The following is an 18,099-nucleotide window of genomic DNA, read 5'->3' on the forward strand; positions in this document are numbered from 1 at the left end:
AAAAACGAACTTTATATTTTAATTTATTCATGTTAATTCTTAGGCACATCGTGTCACGTTTATTTTAGTAAGACAACCTGATATGTCTAGGCCTTCGTAAATCTGACACTTAAAGGTGAATTGTAGTGTTGAATGCCATTATCGCAGTAACATGGGCCATACAATATACAATATGTAGATTTCGAATAAATGGCACTCTACTAACGCTCAAAGGCTGTGGGCATATATCAAACTGATTCAACTGATCAAGAGATAGCCATGAGCAGTATGTTTAGTGGGTCTCAGTCTGTGGTTTGCAGACCTTAGAAATGACATACAAAAATCCGATTTTTCAATTCACTACAACTCTTTTCCATAGAAACGTTATTGAATCGCGAAATGCCTTTTCAGTTTGAAATGCAGAAGACACCCCCCCCCCCCTTCCCCCCCGCCAGCGCACTACTCCAACATTACAAGTCCAGACTCGGTAGAATCAGAGGTAGAATCAGAAACCAAGCTTTAAGAAACAGCGCATGAACCCAGTGTTTACCTGCGCCAGTCCACTTGGATGCCAGTAATTGCCCAGAATATTAGAAAGCTAATGTCTATATGTTCGGCCACCATGTGCTGTCTGAATGTTCACAAATCCGGACACTAGCAAGAGCAGCTGTTTTAAGGACAAGGACTGGTGGAGTCGGCGATGGTCTTGTGTGGTGGCCTTGTGTGACCAGAACAGATTCTCTCCAGCTTTAATGGACAGCTGTGACTGTTTCTGAAAACATTTCCTGAATAACGTCATGGGAACATCAACCGTCTGTGTAAGCTATGTTGTGAGTGATGAATGTCGGTGTGGATCCGCTACCATCTCACTGATGTGATTTGTTCCACATGAACGATCGTGAATGTTATCTATAGTGACATTAATGTCTATCATTTGAAGCGTATTTAAGATCACAAGCACACATTCCCAAAGGGAACTCAAAGTAAAAAATTTGGGTTGTATTGACTGTTCCCCTGTATTTTCTGAGCAGTTAAATTGTCCCTGCATGTGTTTTCGAACGCACGGTATAAACACTCTAGAGCTCATACGGATGAGTCCACGATAACGATGTTGAAAAAGGTTGGGAATAATTTATTTCAAGTAAACAAGTAAAACATGTGAACAGTACACCAGGTTCCGTCCCTCCTTTTCTCGCTCCGGACACTATTTTAACGATATGGTATGGGTCTGGACTGGTCCATATTGATTTATATGAGATAGATCTGTCTATCCTATGAACACAAGCTCAGAGGTGTATATCATATCATACACCCAAAATGACCAGCACATCTCATCAACAGGACCGGTAGACGACGTACTGCTCTGGATATTCATGGCCAGGGTACTTGGTGGTGATTTTGGAGATGACACAATCATATCATTATACGAATGATTAGTTGCATATGTAACCAGGCCTGGTCCAGATAATCGAATGCTTCTCCTAATGGGGATATTATGACTTCCGAACCAACAAGAGTGCAAAGTAGGGATTTCTGTTACGCTCCAAATCCTCCGTGGACCTTGATCAGCAATCAGACGTGTTATGTAAGTTGACCATGTAGGTCGACATGCACTCTCGTCCGGGCCAGTATAGAACGTATCCTCGAAGAGCTAAACGAAAGTAAATACTCGATGCACATACATAGATGTAAAACCGGGGAAAACCGCTGCAGTGACAACGCAAGTCTCACGTTTGTTTTTGTTTGGTTGGTTGATTAATACCTCACTCGGCAGCATTCCACCTTAATGGCGGCGGTCTGTAAATAATCGAGTCTTGATCAGACAATCCAGTGATCAACAGCATGAGCATCAATCTTTTTATTTAGTATACGATGACACGTGTCAACCAAGTCTGGCCACCCGATACCGTTAGTCTCGTCAATAATGGAGTATCATCATAGTATTTACTACAGGAAACACCTACATCATTGTTATCATAACATCGGCACACAGAGTAGGTTCATCACAATTACTTGCGAAATGGATGTAAATGACGGTTTAGTCAGCATGCCGGGTGCATACAGCTGCTTATGCACGAATAACAGCAAACATGGCAGTTTTGACAGAGTGAGTGAGTGAACTGCACATCCGTTATATCACCACGTGTCATCTTGTGGTAGAAAAGCCCGAAATGATGTGGTCTAAGAGGTTCACAATTTTGGAGCGGCCACCACAAATGTGACAACACGCGGGCATTGTGATGGAAAACCTCAAAATATAATATGTGTCAATCAGTATTCGAACTCAATCCCATGTGTCTAACCCGCGTTGGCTGGTGATGGACCACACGTGCCATCCGATAACAGCGGCAACTGCAAGTTGTTACCTATGTGACAACATCGCAGTATTTCCATTGTAGAATACAAGACGAAGTAGCAACTGACTATAAGCTGTCACTTCTTGTAGTAGCACACCCATTGATCAGTGCCATGATTGCCGGTCCTGTAAGTGGCAGTATTTATCGCAGCCGGGGTTCCACCACCGCTCCCCTCCCCTCCCTAGCCGAGGCTGTAGGTTTTAACTGACTCGCAGACAAGCTTGGCAATGGCTCGGCAACTGTCGCCACCACATACATCTGTAACTGTTAATTGTTTCTGCCTGCTGGTCTTACAGTTGCAGTTATCCTTCGGCTCATAATACTAAGAAAATCAATCCGAGATCCAAACGAGGTAATTGACTCAACAGAACGTTTGCTTGTGAAAAGCCGGTAAGTTGATAGCCTGGGAAACGTTGCGGTTGAGTAAGACGACAGATCTCAAACAACCAAGCGTCTGCACAGCGCTCAGGCAGTGTGATCTACGGGATTTCCAGTCGAACAGGTTGTTGTGCCTACAGTGTTGGTATCAATGGCAGACTATCAATGATAGCACCCATGCCTGAGGTTGGTATTGGTACTGGCGCATGACCGAGTATAGGACGATCCATGTGTACATCTGGGCTCATTCAGTAGGAGAGGTGTCGGTATCATGACTGGGAACTCGTCCACTTGGAACGCTAACTTTACAGTGGCGCATTTGGATATTCTCGGAATTATAAGCGGAGAAAGCGGTAAGTGGCTAATATATCTGATATGATTCATCGTCATGATCATCGTGAGGAGAGGCACCCGATGACCAGTCTCTATTGACCAGTCACTACATATTCCGTTTTGTATGTTGGCTTTTAGAATATATTTACTGGATATTGATGCTCCAAATCCTGCAGTATAGTTGTCGCTTGGTGTATAGATATAGTAACGATGTCGCGGGGTGGTGACCGTGGCATTGTGATATTTAGCTGTTTGTCGTGGCAACTACCATTTCACTAAATCGGCCGTTATATATAAAATTAGCACTCATTATATGTTCCAATGGGCATTTTGTGTCTGTAGAATGTAGTCATGTAATGACCTCGTGGGGTACACCATGACAACGTAGTTTATACATAATATGTTATGAATTCATGTAGTATTTTCGTTCTATGGTTTCACATATGACAAAAATGCGTGAACAAGGGGATATATTTTCAATTTGTGTTTGACAGTTGACAATGACTTAATATTGGATTCTATATTAATAATATTTCCGGTCCAGTGTTAGAGTCTCGTTTGGGTGATACGACGGCCGTCATGCGGACAACAGTATCTGCAATGTTGCAAGGATCATATACAGGATTGTACGTATCAAAACAATACAGATGATGGTTATTAATTTTAACACCTCACATGACTAATGACATCAAATGTCATCCGTCAGCGAAGTATATACATCGTTTGTTATAGTTATTAGTCAAATTACATGAGCCAAATTAAATTGAAAACAGCAGCTAATTAGACACATATGACAAACGTAGATATATGTTTGATCGGCATCACAGAGGTTGTGAGTCAATAACGAAGCATACTGCCTTAAGATGATACTAAGTGTAATGCTAATGTAATGTATGGTATGGCGTTCAACAACAAATAAACAAAGCAAACAAGCGAAAGAAAACCATCGCGGTGAAAAATGCAATTCACTTTTCACAAGTTGTATTGGCATTACATTATTTACCTGTCCATGTGTGAAAACAGCAAACATTACAGGTGAGCTACATGTATAGTAATAGGGATAGTTGACCGATATCAGACTAACGCTTAGTCTCTGAAGATATATATGTTGACAGGAACAAATAACCCATTTAAAATGAAAAAGGATCAGGGGCTGCGTGAATTTATTGGTCGAAGGCGCATACGATCGGAGTACCGATCTCTAATAGAAGCAAGTCTCTGACAGACTGAGGTATGGTCACCATGATGCACTTGAGATCAGCTTTACACCCGCACCCCTACCCCAACTCATCTCAAACCCTTCTAACTAAATTTCTTAATGTACTCAGGTATCTCCAACGCTGCCTTTTAAAAGGTTCTCCTTCTTTTAAACTTCACCCACGTCATTCTGAAGCTAACGAAAATTCGGGTGACAATACAGATCTGTTCGCGATCATCTTAATGGGAGACTACATGGATCAGTAGGCGATCAGATGACTCGATCTCCATATAACAAGCGTTGAAGTTTAGCGGTGGGGTAGCCTAGTGATAGCCAAAGGCCTGGGCTCCCAGATGGGTACATTGTGTGATGTCCATTCTATTGTCGCCCTTCCCCTCCTGGGTACAATATATGAAGCTTATTTCTGATAGGGTAGCCAAGTGACTAAAGCGTTGGCTCGTCAGGCAGGTTATTGGGGTTTGATTCACCCCCTGGGTACAACATGTGAAGATCATTTCTGATAGGGTAGCCAAGTGACTAAAGCGTTGGCTCGTCAGGCAGGTTATTGGGGTTTGATTCACCCCCTGGGTACAACATGTGAAGATCATTTCTGATAGGGTAGCCAAGTGACTAAAGCGTTGGCTCGTCAGGCAGGTTATTGGGGTTTGATTCACCTCCTGGGTACAACATGTGAAGATCATTTCTGATAGGGTAGCCAAGGGACTAAAGCGTTGGCTCGTCAGGCAGGTTATTGGGGTTTGATTCACCTCCTGGGTACAACATGTGAAGATCATTTCTGATAGGGTAGCCAAGTGACTAAAGCGTTGGCTCGTCAGGCAGGTTATTGGGGTTTGATTCACCTCCTGGGTACAACATGTGAAGATCATTTCTGATAGGGTAGCCAAGGGACTAAAGCGTTGGCTCGTCAGGCAGGTTATTGGGGTTTGATTCACCTCCTGGGTACAACATGTGAAGATCATTTCTGATAGGGTAGCCAAGTGACTAAAGCGTTGGCTCGTCAGGCAGGTTATTGGGGTTTGATTCACCTCCTGGGTACAATATGTGAAGATCATTTCTGATAGGGTAGCCAAGTGACTAAAGCGTTGGCTCGTCAGGCAGGTTATTGGGGTTTGATTCACCTCCTGGGTACAATATGTGAAGATCATTTCTGATAGGGTAGCCAAGTGACTAAAGCGTTGGCTCGTCAGGCAGGTTATTGGGGTTTGATTCACCTCCTGGGTACAACATGTGAAGATCATTTCTGATAGAGTAGCCAAGTGACTAAAGCGTTGGCTCGTCAGGCAGGTTATTGGGGTTTGATTCACCCCCTGGGTACAATATGTGGAGCCCATTTGTGATGTCCCCGTCGTGATGTTGCTGAAATATTGCTAAAAACTAAACTCACTCATCCCTGCTATTCTGAAGGGAGATATCAGGTATTGACTTCACACACCAAAGTGGCCTGATGATGAAACTTCAGCTTGGGGTGACGAAACGACCTTCCTGGTTGTAGGGCTAGCATCTGAAAGACAGCTCGAAAATCCCGTTAATCCCTTCATCCCCACAGTAGGAATGCACATCTCACCGGCTGACTCTAATGTAAGCCTGACCTGCATTCTCCACATGCAATGTCGGAGAGAAATATAAATTGAATTTAGGACAGATGTGAAAATCCCGACAGTCTTCTGAAGCAGCAGGCGTCCACATTTGTTTTGCGACTGACTGTGAAGGGCTTGCTGATCCGTGAGCGATCACACCAGCTTACTTACACAGTTAATCTGTTTCTAGCTACGCACATGGTCAATACAATGATTCCAAATGACAGCAGAATATTTCACAAAATTAGGATGGATTTCCTATTCATCAGACTGAATGCCACGGCGTTGGGGTAGCCTAGTGGTTAAAACGTTCGCTCATCCCACAGAGGATCCGGGTTCCATTCCCCAGTGGAGTACACTGAGTGGAGCCCATATCTGGTGTCTTTCACAATATAACTGGAATATTGCTAAAAGCGGCGTAAAACTAAACTCACTCACTCATCTGTATGGTACCACATAGTTCTACCTCTATTATATCGCTAACCAGGGGAATGCATTCGTGGTCGTATTGACATCATTGTACCGTATATATTGGAATATACATGGTCGCGTTATGCTATAAGAAGGTACTTGTTGTTGCGTAGCCTAGCGATTCCCTTTGAGAAGATGGAATGGCTGATTAGCTCGAGGTACTGTGTCTGAGTGGGGTACCTGTGTTCCGATGTGGTACCTCAGTGGACTATCACCATGGTATCAGCATTACCAGGAGCCCAGCCCTTTCCGCAATGCTAAATCCCTATATGAAGCATGGGTGGATTTCTGAATTCCCCATGTCACTGAGGTCACTTTTCAACTGAAAATGTTTAATTTTTTTTATTTTTTGCTGTTGTTTGTTTGTTTGTTTGTTTGTTTGTTTGTTTGAGACTACCCGAACATGCTTGCACGTCGCTGTTGTGCAACAATTATGAAACGCCATTTAAACTGGACTGACTTCAACCCACCTTATACCCTCGGTAGTTCAACCATCGTACTTGTTGTTGTCAATCCAGCTCTGACTCTCTCCATATGTCAAGACCGGAGAAACTCTTCCTATACACTGGGTACATCTACCTGGATATCTGCGGTACACTAGATGATATCAGCTCACCTGCAGTTAAACTCTCTTACGATAAGCATGGGTGGACGAAGATCAATTCTAAACCGTAATTAAGTAAAAATACGGAACAAAATATTAGGGGCACGATTATTATAAACATGACAATTTGTTGTTGGTACATAAGAAGGCCAAACCTGTTCAAAGTGACGTTTGAGGTGACAGTTCATAATCTGCATCCCAACACCCCATTGTATCTAGACAGCTATATAACATGTAACGGTCAACCTTGTGTCACACTTTACAATCTACTTATGTGATAAATACGCTCTCTAATTGTGTAACACCACACAATAACAATTACTCATACTTCGTTTTATTGCGCCAATAATTAACACTGACAGCTTTGTTACTGACACATTACTGGTCGTGAACTACAACGCTAAACGATTTCGTTGCAATGTGTATATCACTTGTGCGTGTGTACGATGGAGAAGTATATTTATTTGTATACTGTAACAGAAGCAATCTCCAGATAATATAACACAACGTTGAAAAAATATCTATAATCATATATAAGTGGCCAGATTTGGGTGAGTTAATACTGAACCGTGTATCGTCACTCGGCGAACGGAACAAATTTTTACACTGAAATAGTCATCTGTTCATAAAGTATGCAAAATACGATATGTCACTGACAAAGCAGATTTTTACTTCTGTTTATCACTGGAGCTATATGTCTCTGGAAAGAAATATTTTAAACCCTTGTAGGACTTAAAACGGAACAAAAGATTTAATGCCTGTCACTTGTCCATTTTCAGCAACATACACGCATCTGTTTCACTGAAATATCCTGAACTTATTATCTAAATGATTTAAAGATGGTTCCATTTTAAGCGTATAAGCGCTTTTGCTAAGATACCTGGGTGTCGTAGTGGAAATTAAGCTGAGAGTGATCTCAGCACTATGGTGGCCTTAACTCCAATACTTTAGCTTAGTCTTACGGACGACTTAATGCTAAGGATTATTTGTATAACGATACCCATGGCATAACGTATATATTTCTTTTTGTTAAACGGGCCACAAAAAATGTTAAAAATATAAAAAAATATAAAATATACACAGGAATTTGTGTGAACGTTTTCAAATTGCTTTATTGGTTTATTTATGCTCAAGCGCTGAATGATTCAAACTCCCAAAATATGGGACTTGTGCATGTCGATAAAAACGAGCGAAGTGGTTAGGGTCTGAGCTTAGGGTCAATCAGAAAAATAGCATATCTTATGTTTTTTCGTTACAGTCTAGCCAAGCGAACACATTAACCCACTTTACAAAATGATATGACAAAAACGACGCAACTGACAACCGAGGTTCTGTAATACGCCCTTACATCCTGACATGATGTAAATGAGATAATTCTTTCCTGGCGAATGTTATAACTGCAGCCATCCACCATGACCTTCACAGGAATAATTATGAAAAGTTATTCAGGAGAATATGCCACGTGAAAGGATCTGTCGCTACAAGCTTCTTTGTACCTCGTAGCACAACAATCCAAATAATCCGTTCGTATGCGTGGATTAAGCACGACCAGAGACCCCTTGAGAACAGTTCGTGCCAATTTCCAGGAGACGATACTCTATTGATCCAGTGTCTATCATGTCCTAATAATTACACAGAACATTTGTGTCCTCAAGTAAATTTGCCAGCTTTTGAACAAGGCTTTAGCTGGTAATTTGGATATCTTGATAAAAGCCAGATATTCAATTATCTCTTTCTGACACGGTTTCTTATCTTGTCTTGATGCCCTTTTTGCGACGATTCAAACCTGTTTGGTTTTTCTGCGTGATGCCATGTGGATGATTTCTTTGCTGTGAATCACATTATCCACGAAGGACGTAACTGGTAGTGCTGGATGTGTTCCTATGTATATGTATTCTATGTGTTCTATGGACCATCCATGTTGTGATCAGCTCTCAGAATCAGAAACATGTGTCGCAGTTTCGCTACTGAGTAGCGTCCAGGGATGACCGTTGGTTCGAATTTCAAATTCGACTCTTCTCTACTTGTCTTGATTATGATTCTTCTCATATTGTACCACTTCGCCCATGTCATGTAACAGCAGGAATGGAAGTGGCGGTCACTCACACAGTCCACCAGTGCACAGGCAAGATACATTTTTATTTGAGACATACGTGTTGCCTCGTCCCAGTAGCAACTGCAATAGTCTCTTCATAATACTAATTCCCTGAAGTATACATAGATTTGAACGTTTTTCAGATGTTACTTGTCCTTAACGGTGGGTCGACATTAACGATATTAAACCCAGCAAACAAGAGGCTACTAACTTGAGTGTTTATGGCACTGTGAGGATTTGTATAACACACAACCAGAGGAGCCACACAACATGTCCCTCATACACAAGGTGATCTCAGCTCTACCATATCCTCCATACGTTCACATAGACTTACAAGAGCCTTAGCGATATGACTACTTTGCACACTTGGGCCGTAAGAGCTATGTGGATGTCTCTTGTTAGCGAGACCTTCATGGAAGACAGAACTAAGGCTATTTGGCAATGAATTATTGAGTCGACCCCAACCGTTGGTTTGGATGGGGCTGAACGGACTTTGGGAGGCAGTATTCTTAAATGGAAGGGAAGGAATAAATCTGCCAGTATTTATATATTAGAGGAAGTCTAAATTGTGATGTAAATGATAATACGATCATGATGTGTAAAAGATGATACGATGATGATTGTAAATGATGATACGATGATGATACGTAAATGATGATACGATGATGATATGTAAATGATGATACGATGATGATATGTAAATGATGATACGATGATGATATGTAAATGATGATACGATGATGATATGTAAATGATGATACGATGATGATGTGTAAAAGATGATACGATGATGATACGTAAATGCTGATACGAACACGCTGCCACGTCACGTGTATTTCTATTTGTGTATGTTTTTTCTTCACACTGGTACAATAAATATCACGACGTCGTCTCTGTATCGGTCTTATTAGATTTAGATAGATGTAGCTCTACTCAACACTAGTACTCAACACTCTGGTAGGTGACATAGTGTTCGGATGCCAGTCTTTGACACTAACAAATCAGGAATCAAATGCAAGGGTCTCGAGATTCGAACCCTCAATCACATACATCATCCGGTATAAAGAAGGGATCCACATTTGTACATTAAAGACGGTTTTCTTGAAATATTTCTGGTAGTTATCATGGTTTGCCAGAAAATCAGTTCTGTCAGTAATTACAAGAATCTGACATACATATATGCTCGATAATCCTGACTTCCTTTCAGACCGTGAGTTATTTTCTCAGGAACGTCAACACCTACATTTAACCACATCACCCTCTGCAGCAACAGTAAATGATATCAGAGAATCACGAAGGTCGGCATTGTGCTCAACAGAATCCTGACTTATAGCCTACTCGGAAAGTTGGCATCAACAGGCCGTATTCTGTGAAGGACTGTATTGATCTGTGCCAGCATTCTAGTGCCAAGCGATATACCGGAAGTATCTAATGTCTTTGTGCCGTTGCACTTCTTGCAGCAATAATATATAGGTTCGATTTCCTCCTCGCAACAATTTTATATATTTGTGTGGAATTAAACGTGGTTGTCACTATTAGCCTTCGGTCCACAGGAACAAACAGGTTCTTGTCATCATGGTGCATCAATAGTTTGTATATACTAACTGGTAAAAACATTTGAGGCATTGTGAAAACATGTTTGTGCGTTCCCTTTGTTTGATTGTTTGTTTAAGATAATCTGAGATTATCAGTAGACATTTTATTTATTGCAATTGTAGTGAAATGCTTTAAGAAGCAAATATATTTTAAAAGGAGTCTAATATGCAGGTACTCAGGTTAATTTTGGGAGCCGTTTACCAGATATTTGCATACCTCGATCATTGCAAGGTAACGTGGTTATATTGTGGCTAACTACATAGTAAATGAATAGTATGGGACAAGGGCCAGATTGAATGTGACCTTCTCGAATATTATTTAAAATATGTATATTTTTTTAAAAAACTCCCCAGTTAAACAATCCTACTCAAGATCTCTTTTTGTTTTCAGGAGAAGGTGGTGGAAATCAGTCTACGATTACACGTAGGTATTTCTTAATCCCTCGCCTCCCATGTTGCATTAAACCTGGTTTGAATGCTTCTTGACCTATTCGTTTTCTCAACTATGAAATAGCTAGGGTTGATTTGGGTTCAAGTCGAATTGGGACATTTCAATTTAACGATGACATTCAACACCGCCTTCAACAATATTCATCAGTTTCAGGTGACAAAGATTATTAGTGGAGAACGGACTCACGCACACGCATGCGCACACGTTCAAACACACTGTCCCCAAACAATTTATTATCTATTCAATTTATTTATTATTTATTATCTATTTCCAAGACGTTCTTTGTATATTTCCTCTTTATCAGGTCATCAATGTCCTTGTACTGGCTACTTTCGCAGAGAGGCTGGGGACACCTCCAGAGGACCGACCAGCTACAAATGTAAATTATAAAGGCAGCACCAATAAACTGCTTTGCTGAATATTTTTTCCTTACTACTGCACCCACTCACGTAACTGGTAGGTTTAAAACATTCTAATACAGTACACTCGCTGATTGTAGTGTCCGACTTTAACCAACCCACCGCCGTCGCCAACTACATCATCATCCTCATCTTCCTCTTCCCAGTCGTCGTGATGTCCATCATGTGCTTTCTCCGGATCAGGTCCAACAGTATCAGTCGGAGGGACAAGGGCTACAGGAGTCGGATGGAATACCTGTACAGGTAAGAAGTGTTGGGGGTGGGTCGGTGGAGCTCAACGCGGAAAATCATCATTTCATGAGGGTAGGGATCCCGAGTCAACGCAGCCGTCAGTGAGGGTCGGAGGACATTGCTTAATGTTTGGGGAATGAGAATGGCCCGCATACCCCAAACAATTTTCACTCTGTCACCCAATATAATTTTCGGACATCGCTATGGACACTAAAGTCTGACCCGCTTTATAATGGCAATATAACGAGGGCTTTGTGTATTCCGAAAATGCCTGCAGAGACATCAATCACTACCTTAAGTGCCCCTGTGTCAGATGCCACAGGAACCACACAAGATATAAACACAACGACATCCTTTCATTGCTGCCTGATGTTTTGCGAAATTGAAAGAATTTTACTGTTAAGAAACTTGAACGGGGTATGGAAGTGGTTTTGGAGTCCTGGAATGTTATTCTGTCAAATTTGTAACGCGAATTGATACTGACTGTGATTGCAGTTTGCATACAATAAGTGCAACTGTACCACCGCTATATTCACGTCTACAGCTATATTAATGTCTCTTTGAATTTTAACCATAAGGGAACGGACGTACGATAGTGGTATAAAGTATATATGAAACTGGTTTGAGATACATTGTATATATTTGCAAATCGTGGACGATGGGATACTCAAGTGGTTGAGGTGTTCGCTCGTCACGGTAAGTATCTTACTCCCAACATGGGTAAACCCAATTCCTGTGTCCCCCGCTGTGATATTGATGCATAATTTGTTAAATGTGGCGTCAATCATAGTCATTCAGTATCGACATTATCATTATACGAATCATGCAAAAAACTGGAAATGATTAGATTCGCCAGATGGATGCTTCTTTCAGCAGACGCGTTGCAGTTTGTTGAATATGAGTGTCTCTGTTTTATTTGTTGAATATGAGTGTCTCTGTTTTGTTTGTTGAAAATGAGTGTCTCTGTTTTGTTTGTTGTTTTACTACGCACTCATCTGTTGAGCGACAGTCTGTAAATAATCGTGTCTGGACCGGACAAGCCACTGATCAAGTGTTTAACAGCATGAGGATCGGTCTCCGCAATTGGGATACGATGACACGTGTCAGCCAAGTCAGCGAACCGGACCACCGTAAGCCGCATCTTACGACAATCATTCGTTCCTTGAGACGAGGTTTACCATCATATCTTCACGGACAACTGCTTCCACAAGTGAAAGAAAAACCTAATACCTCGGATTCGAATCCCGGTCAGCCTTGGTTGAGTTTTCTAGGTTTGTCAGCGCAATATCACATAGGCCGCATGTAGGCTACCTCAATACCGCATAGGCCACACGTAGGCTGCCTCAATACCGCATAGGACGCACGTAGGCTGTCTCAATACCGCATTGGCAGCACTTAGGGTGCCTCAATACCGCATAGGTCTCTCGTAGGCTGCATCACGTGGTGCGCATTAGGAGTAACTATTGATGGGGAAAAGGCTATTTAGTTTATTGTGACGAACTATTGCAATAGTTTATTCGCCTTGAATTGTCTCACTTGGAACCATTCCCCCAAAGAAGGTACAGTATATATGAAACTAAAACAAGCTGGAGTCTTTTCAGTGTCTTTTAATAACTAATAAGAAACTTGAAACCCTGATCAAGTACTCGCTGAAAATATAAACATCTTCACACTTTCAAAGTCGGAGACGCGTGCCGTGTCTGCCACCATGGATATTTGGGAGGTAACAACTAACGAATCTGGTACTTCCTGTATTTTGCGCTGTGCATCTGCCAGCGTCAGTCAGTTACTAAACTATCGATATTATTGATAGTCATCAATATTATCGATTGCATCGATACAGTTGGTGTTGGGGTTTTTTTGTTTATTTGTTTTTTTTTATTTTTGTTTGTTATTCTGTCATGGATTAATTGCTATCGGTAACACATCCGCTGCACTGCAGAGGTAGTTCGAAGCATCATTACAGCACTAGTATATATTATATCACATTGGCCTTGTTTGCCAAAATTTAAATGACACGCCTTGATGCGTGTATAACCTAACTCACTCTATTTTTCAGAGTCCACTCTTTAGCCTCAGCAGCCCCGGTTGGCCCCGAGCTGTCCCAGCCACTGACCGATGGCCACGTGTCCAAGAGCGGATCCTGCAGTTCTCAGTTGTCGAAAAAATCCAAAGAATTGGAAAAGGTTGACGATGCTTCTATCAAATCTGTTTGATGAACACCTTGTGAAGATCCTACATGTATTCTCATGTGTGTAAATATTCTCAGCTGACATCACCATTCCTAGCGCCTCACTAAAACATGTCCTCAGCTGACATCACCATTCCTAGCGCCTCACTAAAACATGTCCTCAGCTGACATCGCCATTCCCAGCGCCTCACTAAAACATGTCCTCAGCTGACATCACCATTCCTAACGCCTCACTAAAACATGTCCTCAGCTGTCTTATGAAATGTAAACATGTTCTTAAATTTATACACTCACACGCAAAAGTAGCGCAAGTCAAGCCTAAATATATATGTGTGTAATTTTCAGCATTAAATACAAGGAATACAAACAGGGTCAAATTAACAAAAAATGAACATTTCATTGGCCACCAAGGCTGATGACATCATCACGTTTTCGAGAGGAAAAGGGGTTGACAAGAACAGATCTCGATGGTGCTGATTGGTAATATGATGATCGTGTCGAGAGGTGGTGACCCTAGAACAACCGCTTCGAGGAGGGCCATCTGTGGACTGTGAAGCCTTGTGTCGATTCTGGAGACGGCGAATCCTACTTATGTATGCGTCGAAATGATGGGCAACATCTTGGACAGACACCCCAGCCTCCAAACGTTCAATGGGCTGGTTTCTTTCAATTTGAGTTAAGAGTGGCATTGTTGAGCAAGGTGTGATAGGCTCATTTTTGTGCACAGTCTTATTCCAACTAAAGTTGGTGCATGTTCGATTTCACGATATGTGTGTGCACGATACCCATATTGTCATCGGCATGAGTTTAGGTGATCCCTTCTATCAACGTGTTTTTATTGGAGCCTTCCAAAACGCAACAAACCTTATCCATGCTTCTCTTCGGGGTTCAATCCCACACCAAGCAGACACGCTATGATGAACTGATCGTTAAAATTATGATAGTACTAAGTCAAATTCATTCACTATGTTGCATTTTGTTGACATACGTTGTGGAACTAAACAGTCAATCTTTGACTATATTAAGCAGTTTCGATAGGGTCGATGTAAACAGGTTCATCGCGAAATGAATTGTTTTCTATCATACGGACACAATCACACATGTTAAATGTGATCCTTCGTGTAGCAATCCTAGTCTGGAACTGCAAGTCATTTAACAACCCGTACGTGTGCTTTTCCTGGAGAATGCTGACTACCGCCTTGAATAGCCCACCATGACGAGCTGGCAGCTACGCGCGAGTCAATAGCAGAAAGGGTTATCTCCCTTACAATGTGTATGTATGAAATCCGTACGTTATCTACATAGTAGTACAGATGGACTCAAATGGCATTGACGATGCGGTTGTCTCGCAAGATTCCGGTCATTAAGATCTCTGTACTCTGGAAATAGTTGGCGAGACTCCAAAGGTAACTGCATGCGATGTGGATACGTTACACATAGAAACATGAAAAGAATTTGCCAGTACATTTTCTTGCTTTTTGGGCCAGTTACGCTTAACGAAACACGAATTAATCTATGGTATATCGAATGAAGTGTCGAGAAACGACTCAGTGCGAGAACTGCCTTTTGTCATGAATGGTAGAGACGTGGGATGAATATCCCTCAGATGACGGGGAGATTTACTCCGGCCATTGATAAGGTGTTGCTATCTGCAGTTAAAATGTTTCAGAATTGATTTCCAGTTTTACATCCATATCTGTGATAATCTAACTGTTTTACTGAGATGCTTTTAAAATGTGTTTTCAGTTACTATTAATCTATACCTTGCTATAGTCATGCTAGGGCTGAAATACTGCCGATGTGACTTCAAATGTTAACTCACTTCGTGAGTAAGGTCGGTGAGGTAGCATTGTGGTTAAAACGTTCGCTCGTCATGCCGAAGAGCCGGGTTCGATTCCCCACGTGGGTACAATGTGTAAAACCCATTTCTGGTGTCTCCCGCCGTGATATTGCTAAAGGCGGCGTAAACCTAAACCCGCCCACTCTCCATGTTGGTGATGTAAATATGTACATATTTGTTATCCATTTGTTCCACGAGTATGCTGGAACAGAGAAAATGGTACCTGTAGATTCAATGCATCAATGTTAATTCCTAATGTAAACTGACAGAAATGCGTTTGTACATTTACACGGCAGAGATTACAATGATCCATTTGAGTGACCCAAACCAACATTGTGTCACCTTCTTTCAATTTGTGTAAACACCCTTTGACCAAATAGTTCATATCTGTGGACTAAAACAGACCTACTTTGTCTCGTTCACGTTAATCTTGTACGATTTAGGGCGGCGAGGTAGCCTCGTGATTAAAGTGTTCGCTTCTCACGCCGAAAACCCGCGTTCGATTCCTCACGTGGGTACAATGTGTGAATCCCATTTCTGCTGTCCCCTGTGGTGATATTGCATGGATATTGCTGAAAGCAGTGTAAAACCCGACTCACTCACTCATTCAATCTTGCACGAGTCTGTGTGAGACTGCCAGTTTATTATCAGTGTTGACCTCTATAAATATAACTCACACAATATGGTTCACATAACATGTACATGTGGTGTTCATGCAAAATGCGCAATGTGAAATGCCTGTGTACAAGATGAAGGGCATGGCCTCATGTCAGGGAAATCAACAAATCAGAGAACATGCACATTTGTATATCAGCCTGCCAGAATGTGGTATCCCTGTTTGGAAATGACCCATATTATGATCTCTCTGCCTATGAACGACTAGAACCGTGGCCTCCCCGCCTATGGACGACCTACATTGTGGTCTCCGTGCCTATGAACGACTAGAACCGTGGTCTCCCTGCCAGGGAACGACCTACATTGTGGTCTCCCCGCCTATGAACGACCTACATTGTGGTCTCCATGCCTGTGAACGACCTAAACTGCGGTCTCCCTGCCAGGAAGAGAGCCAAGATTGTGATGTCCCTGTCGGTGAACGACTTAACCTTAAAGTCGCACTCAGCCTTGTAGATGATCACTTCAAGTACAGCAGCTGATATGTGCTGTACCGATGGCATGAATCAGTCAGGTCAGCGTGACTCACAACCCGATACCGTAAATCGCCACTTACGATAAGCGTACGTTACTGGAGATCTGTAACCCGGAAGTTCGCGGACTTCACAGTTCCGGGTGAGGAAAGCAGGGTATAAGGTGTAGGAGTATGACATTTTAGTTTTGTTTCCAATGGCCAGTTTTGGCAAATGTGAGAACAGGTGTCTTGCTACTGGAAAATACTCCAGTGTGTTTGTTTCAACATTTACTGATCAAGAATCTTGTAAATAGTTTCCTATTATTTTGTATTATGTACAAAAAACACTTCTGTACCGACTGAATAAAACATCCAGAATATTACTGAAACCTTTCCTTCATTGTAGATGATAATCTTTAGTTTGGTGGTAATCTGGTTACAACTTACACTGTGGTTTGTAAGCTCTGAGGGTGAAAAATCTCCAGTGAAGCAATCTTACACCTCCACAAACGGCGCGTAAGGATATGGTGCCGACAAACCATGAAACAAACATAGGAATGTTGGATTCTAGTGGACAAACACAGGTGCTTGGGTACTAAACGGACAGAGTGAAGGTGACTGAGCCACCATTGCAAGTCGGGGCGCAGTCCTCGGCACATTTACGGAATGAGAACTGGCCTATTGTTGTAATTGTTAATTACGTATTCTGCACATTTTTAATGTATTGCTAGTCTGGACTTTCGGAGCATAATTATCATATACAGTGAAAGCTATTCAAACCGGCATTCATCAGGACTGAAGAAATAGTCCGGTTTAGACAGCGTGCTGGATTGTAGAGCTGGTGATAAATGTACAAGTCACGGGTAGAATTGAGACTTTAAGCTGGTGTTGACAACTGTGCCATATTGGGGAGATACCGGTTCTGACGGCATCCAATCTGGATGCTGATCTCAGTGTTCCGACAGACACAAACCGTCATGGATTCACTCTCGTCTTATTATTACAAAATGACCCCCAAACAAAATTACTGAACTTGTGACAGAATTACGAATAGTAGGAGATACATACCTCTTAATTTTGTTTCTGGCCCCCCGGCCCATGTTTGAAAGGACAAATCATCTGACAGTTACTTGATGTTTTTTAAGACTAAGTTTGAATTGTTTCCATGGAATTCATGAAAAATATAAATGCCATATATCTGTAATCCGCAAAAGTCACCATTTCAAGATCTGT

At 41.8% G+C, this 18,099-nt stretch overlaps 1 protein-coding gene across 1 annotated transcript; it reads left to right on the forward strand.

The window, feature by feature from the left end:
- The first annotated feature begins 2,985 nt into the window (after positions 1-2,985).
- Positions 2,986-13,925, forward strand: LOC137273083 (uncharacterized). The gene is made up of 4 exons (XM_067805532.1): positions 2,986-3,067; positions 11,000-11,032; positions 11,559-11,721; positions 13,769-13,925. Exons 1-4 carry the CDS (start codon positions 2,986-2,988, stop codon positions 13,923-13,925), a joined length of 435 nt encoding a protein of 144 aa, XP_067661633.1.
- Positions 13,926-18,099: the final 4,174 nt, after the last annotated feature.

The sequence above is a fragment of the Haliotis asinina genome, chromosome 2 (assembly GCF_037392515.1).
Source record: "Haliotis asinina isolate JCU_RB_2024 chromosome 2, JCU_Hal_asi_v2, whole genome shotgun sequence".
Lineage (NCBI taxonomy): Eukaryota > Metazoa > Mollusca > Gastropoda > Lepetellida > Haliotidae > Haliotis > Haliotis asinina.

Bases quoted from the DNA above. Each gene is read 5' to 3' on its own strand.
- LOC137273083 (XM_067805532.1), top strand. From the start codon at position 2,986: ATGACTGGGAACTCGTCCACTTGGAACGCTAACTTTACAGTGGCGCAT. The intron at 3,068-10,999 runs GTAAGTGGCTAA...TTTTGTTTTCAG, and splicing joins AATTATAAGCGGAGAAAGCG to GAGAAGGTGGTGGAAATCAG. The intron at 11,722-13,768 runs GTAAGAAGTGTT...TCTATTTTTCAG, and splicing joins CGGATGGAATACCTGTACAG to AGTCCACTCTTTAGCCTCAG.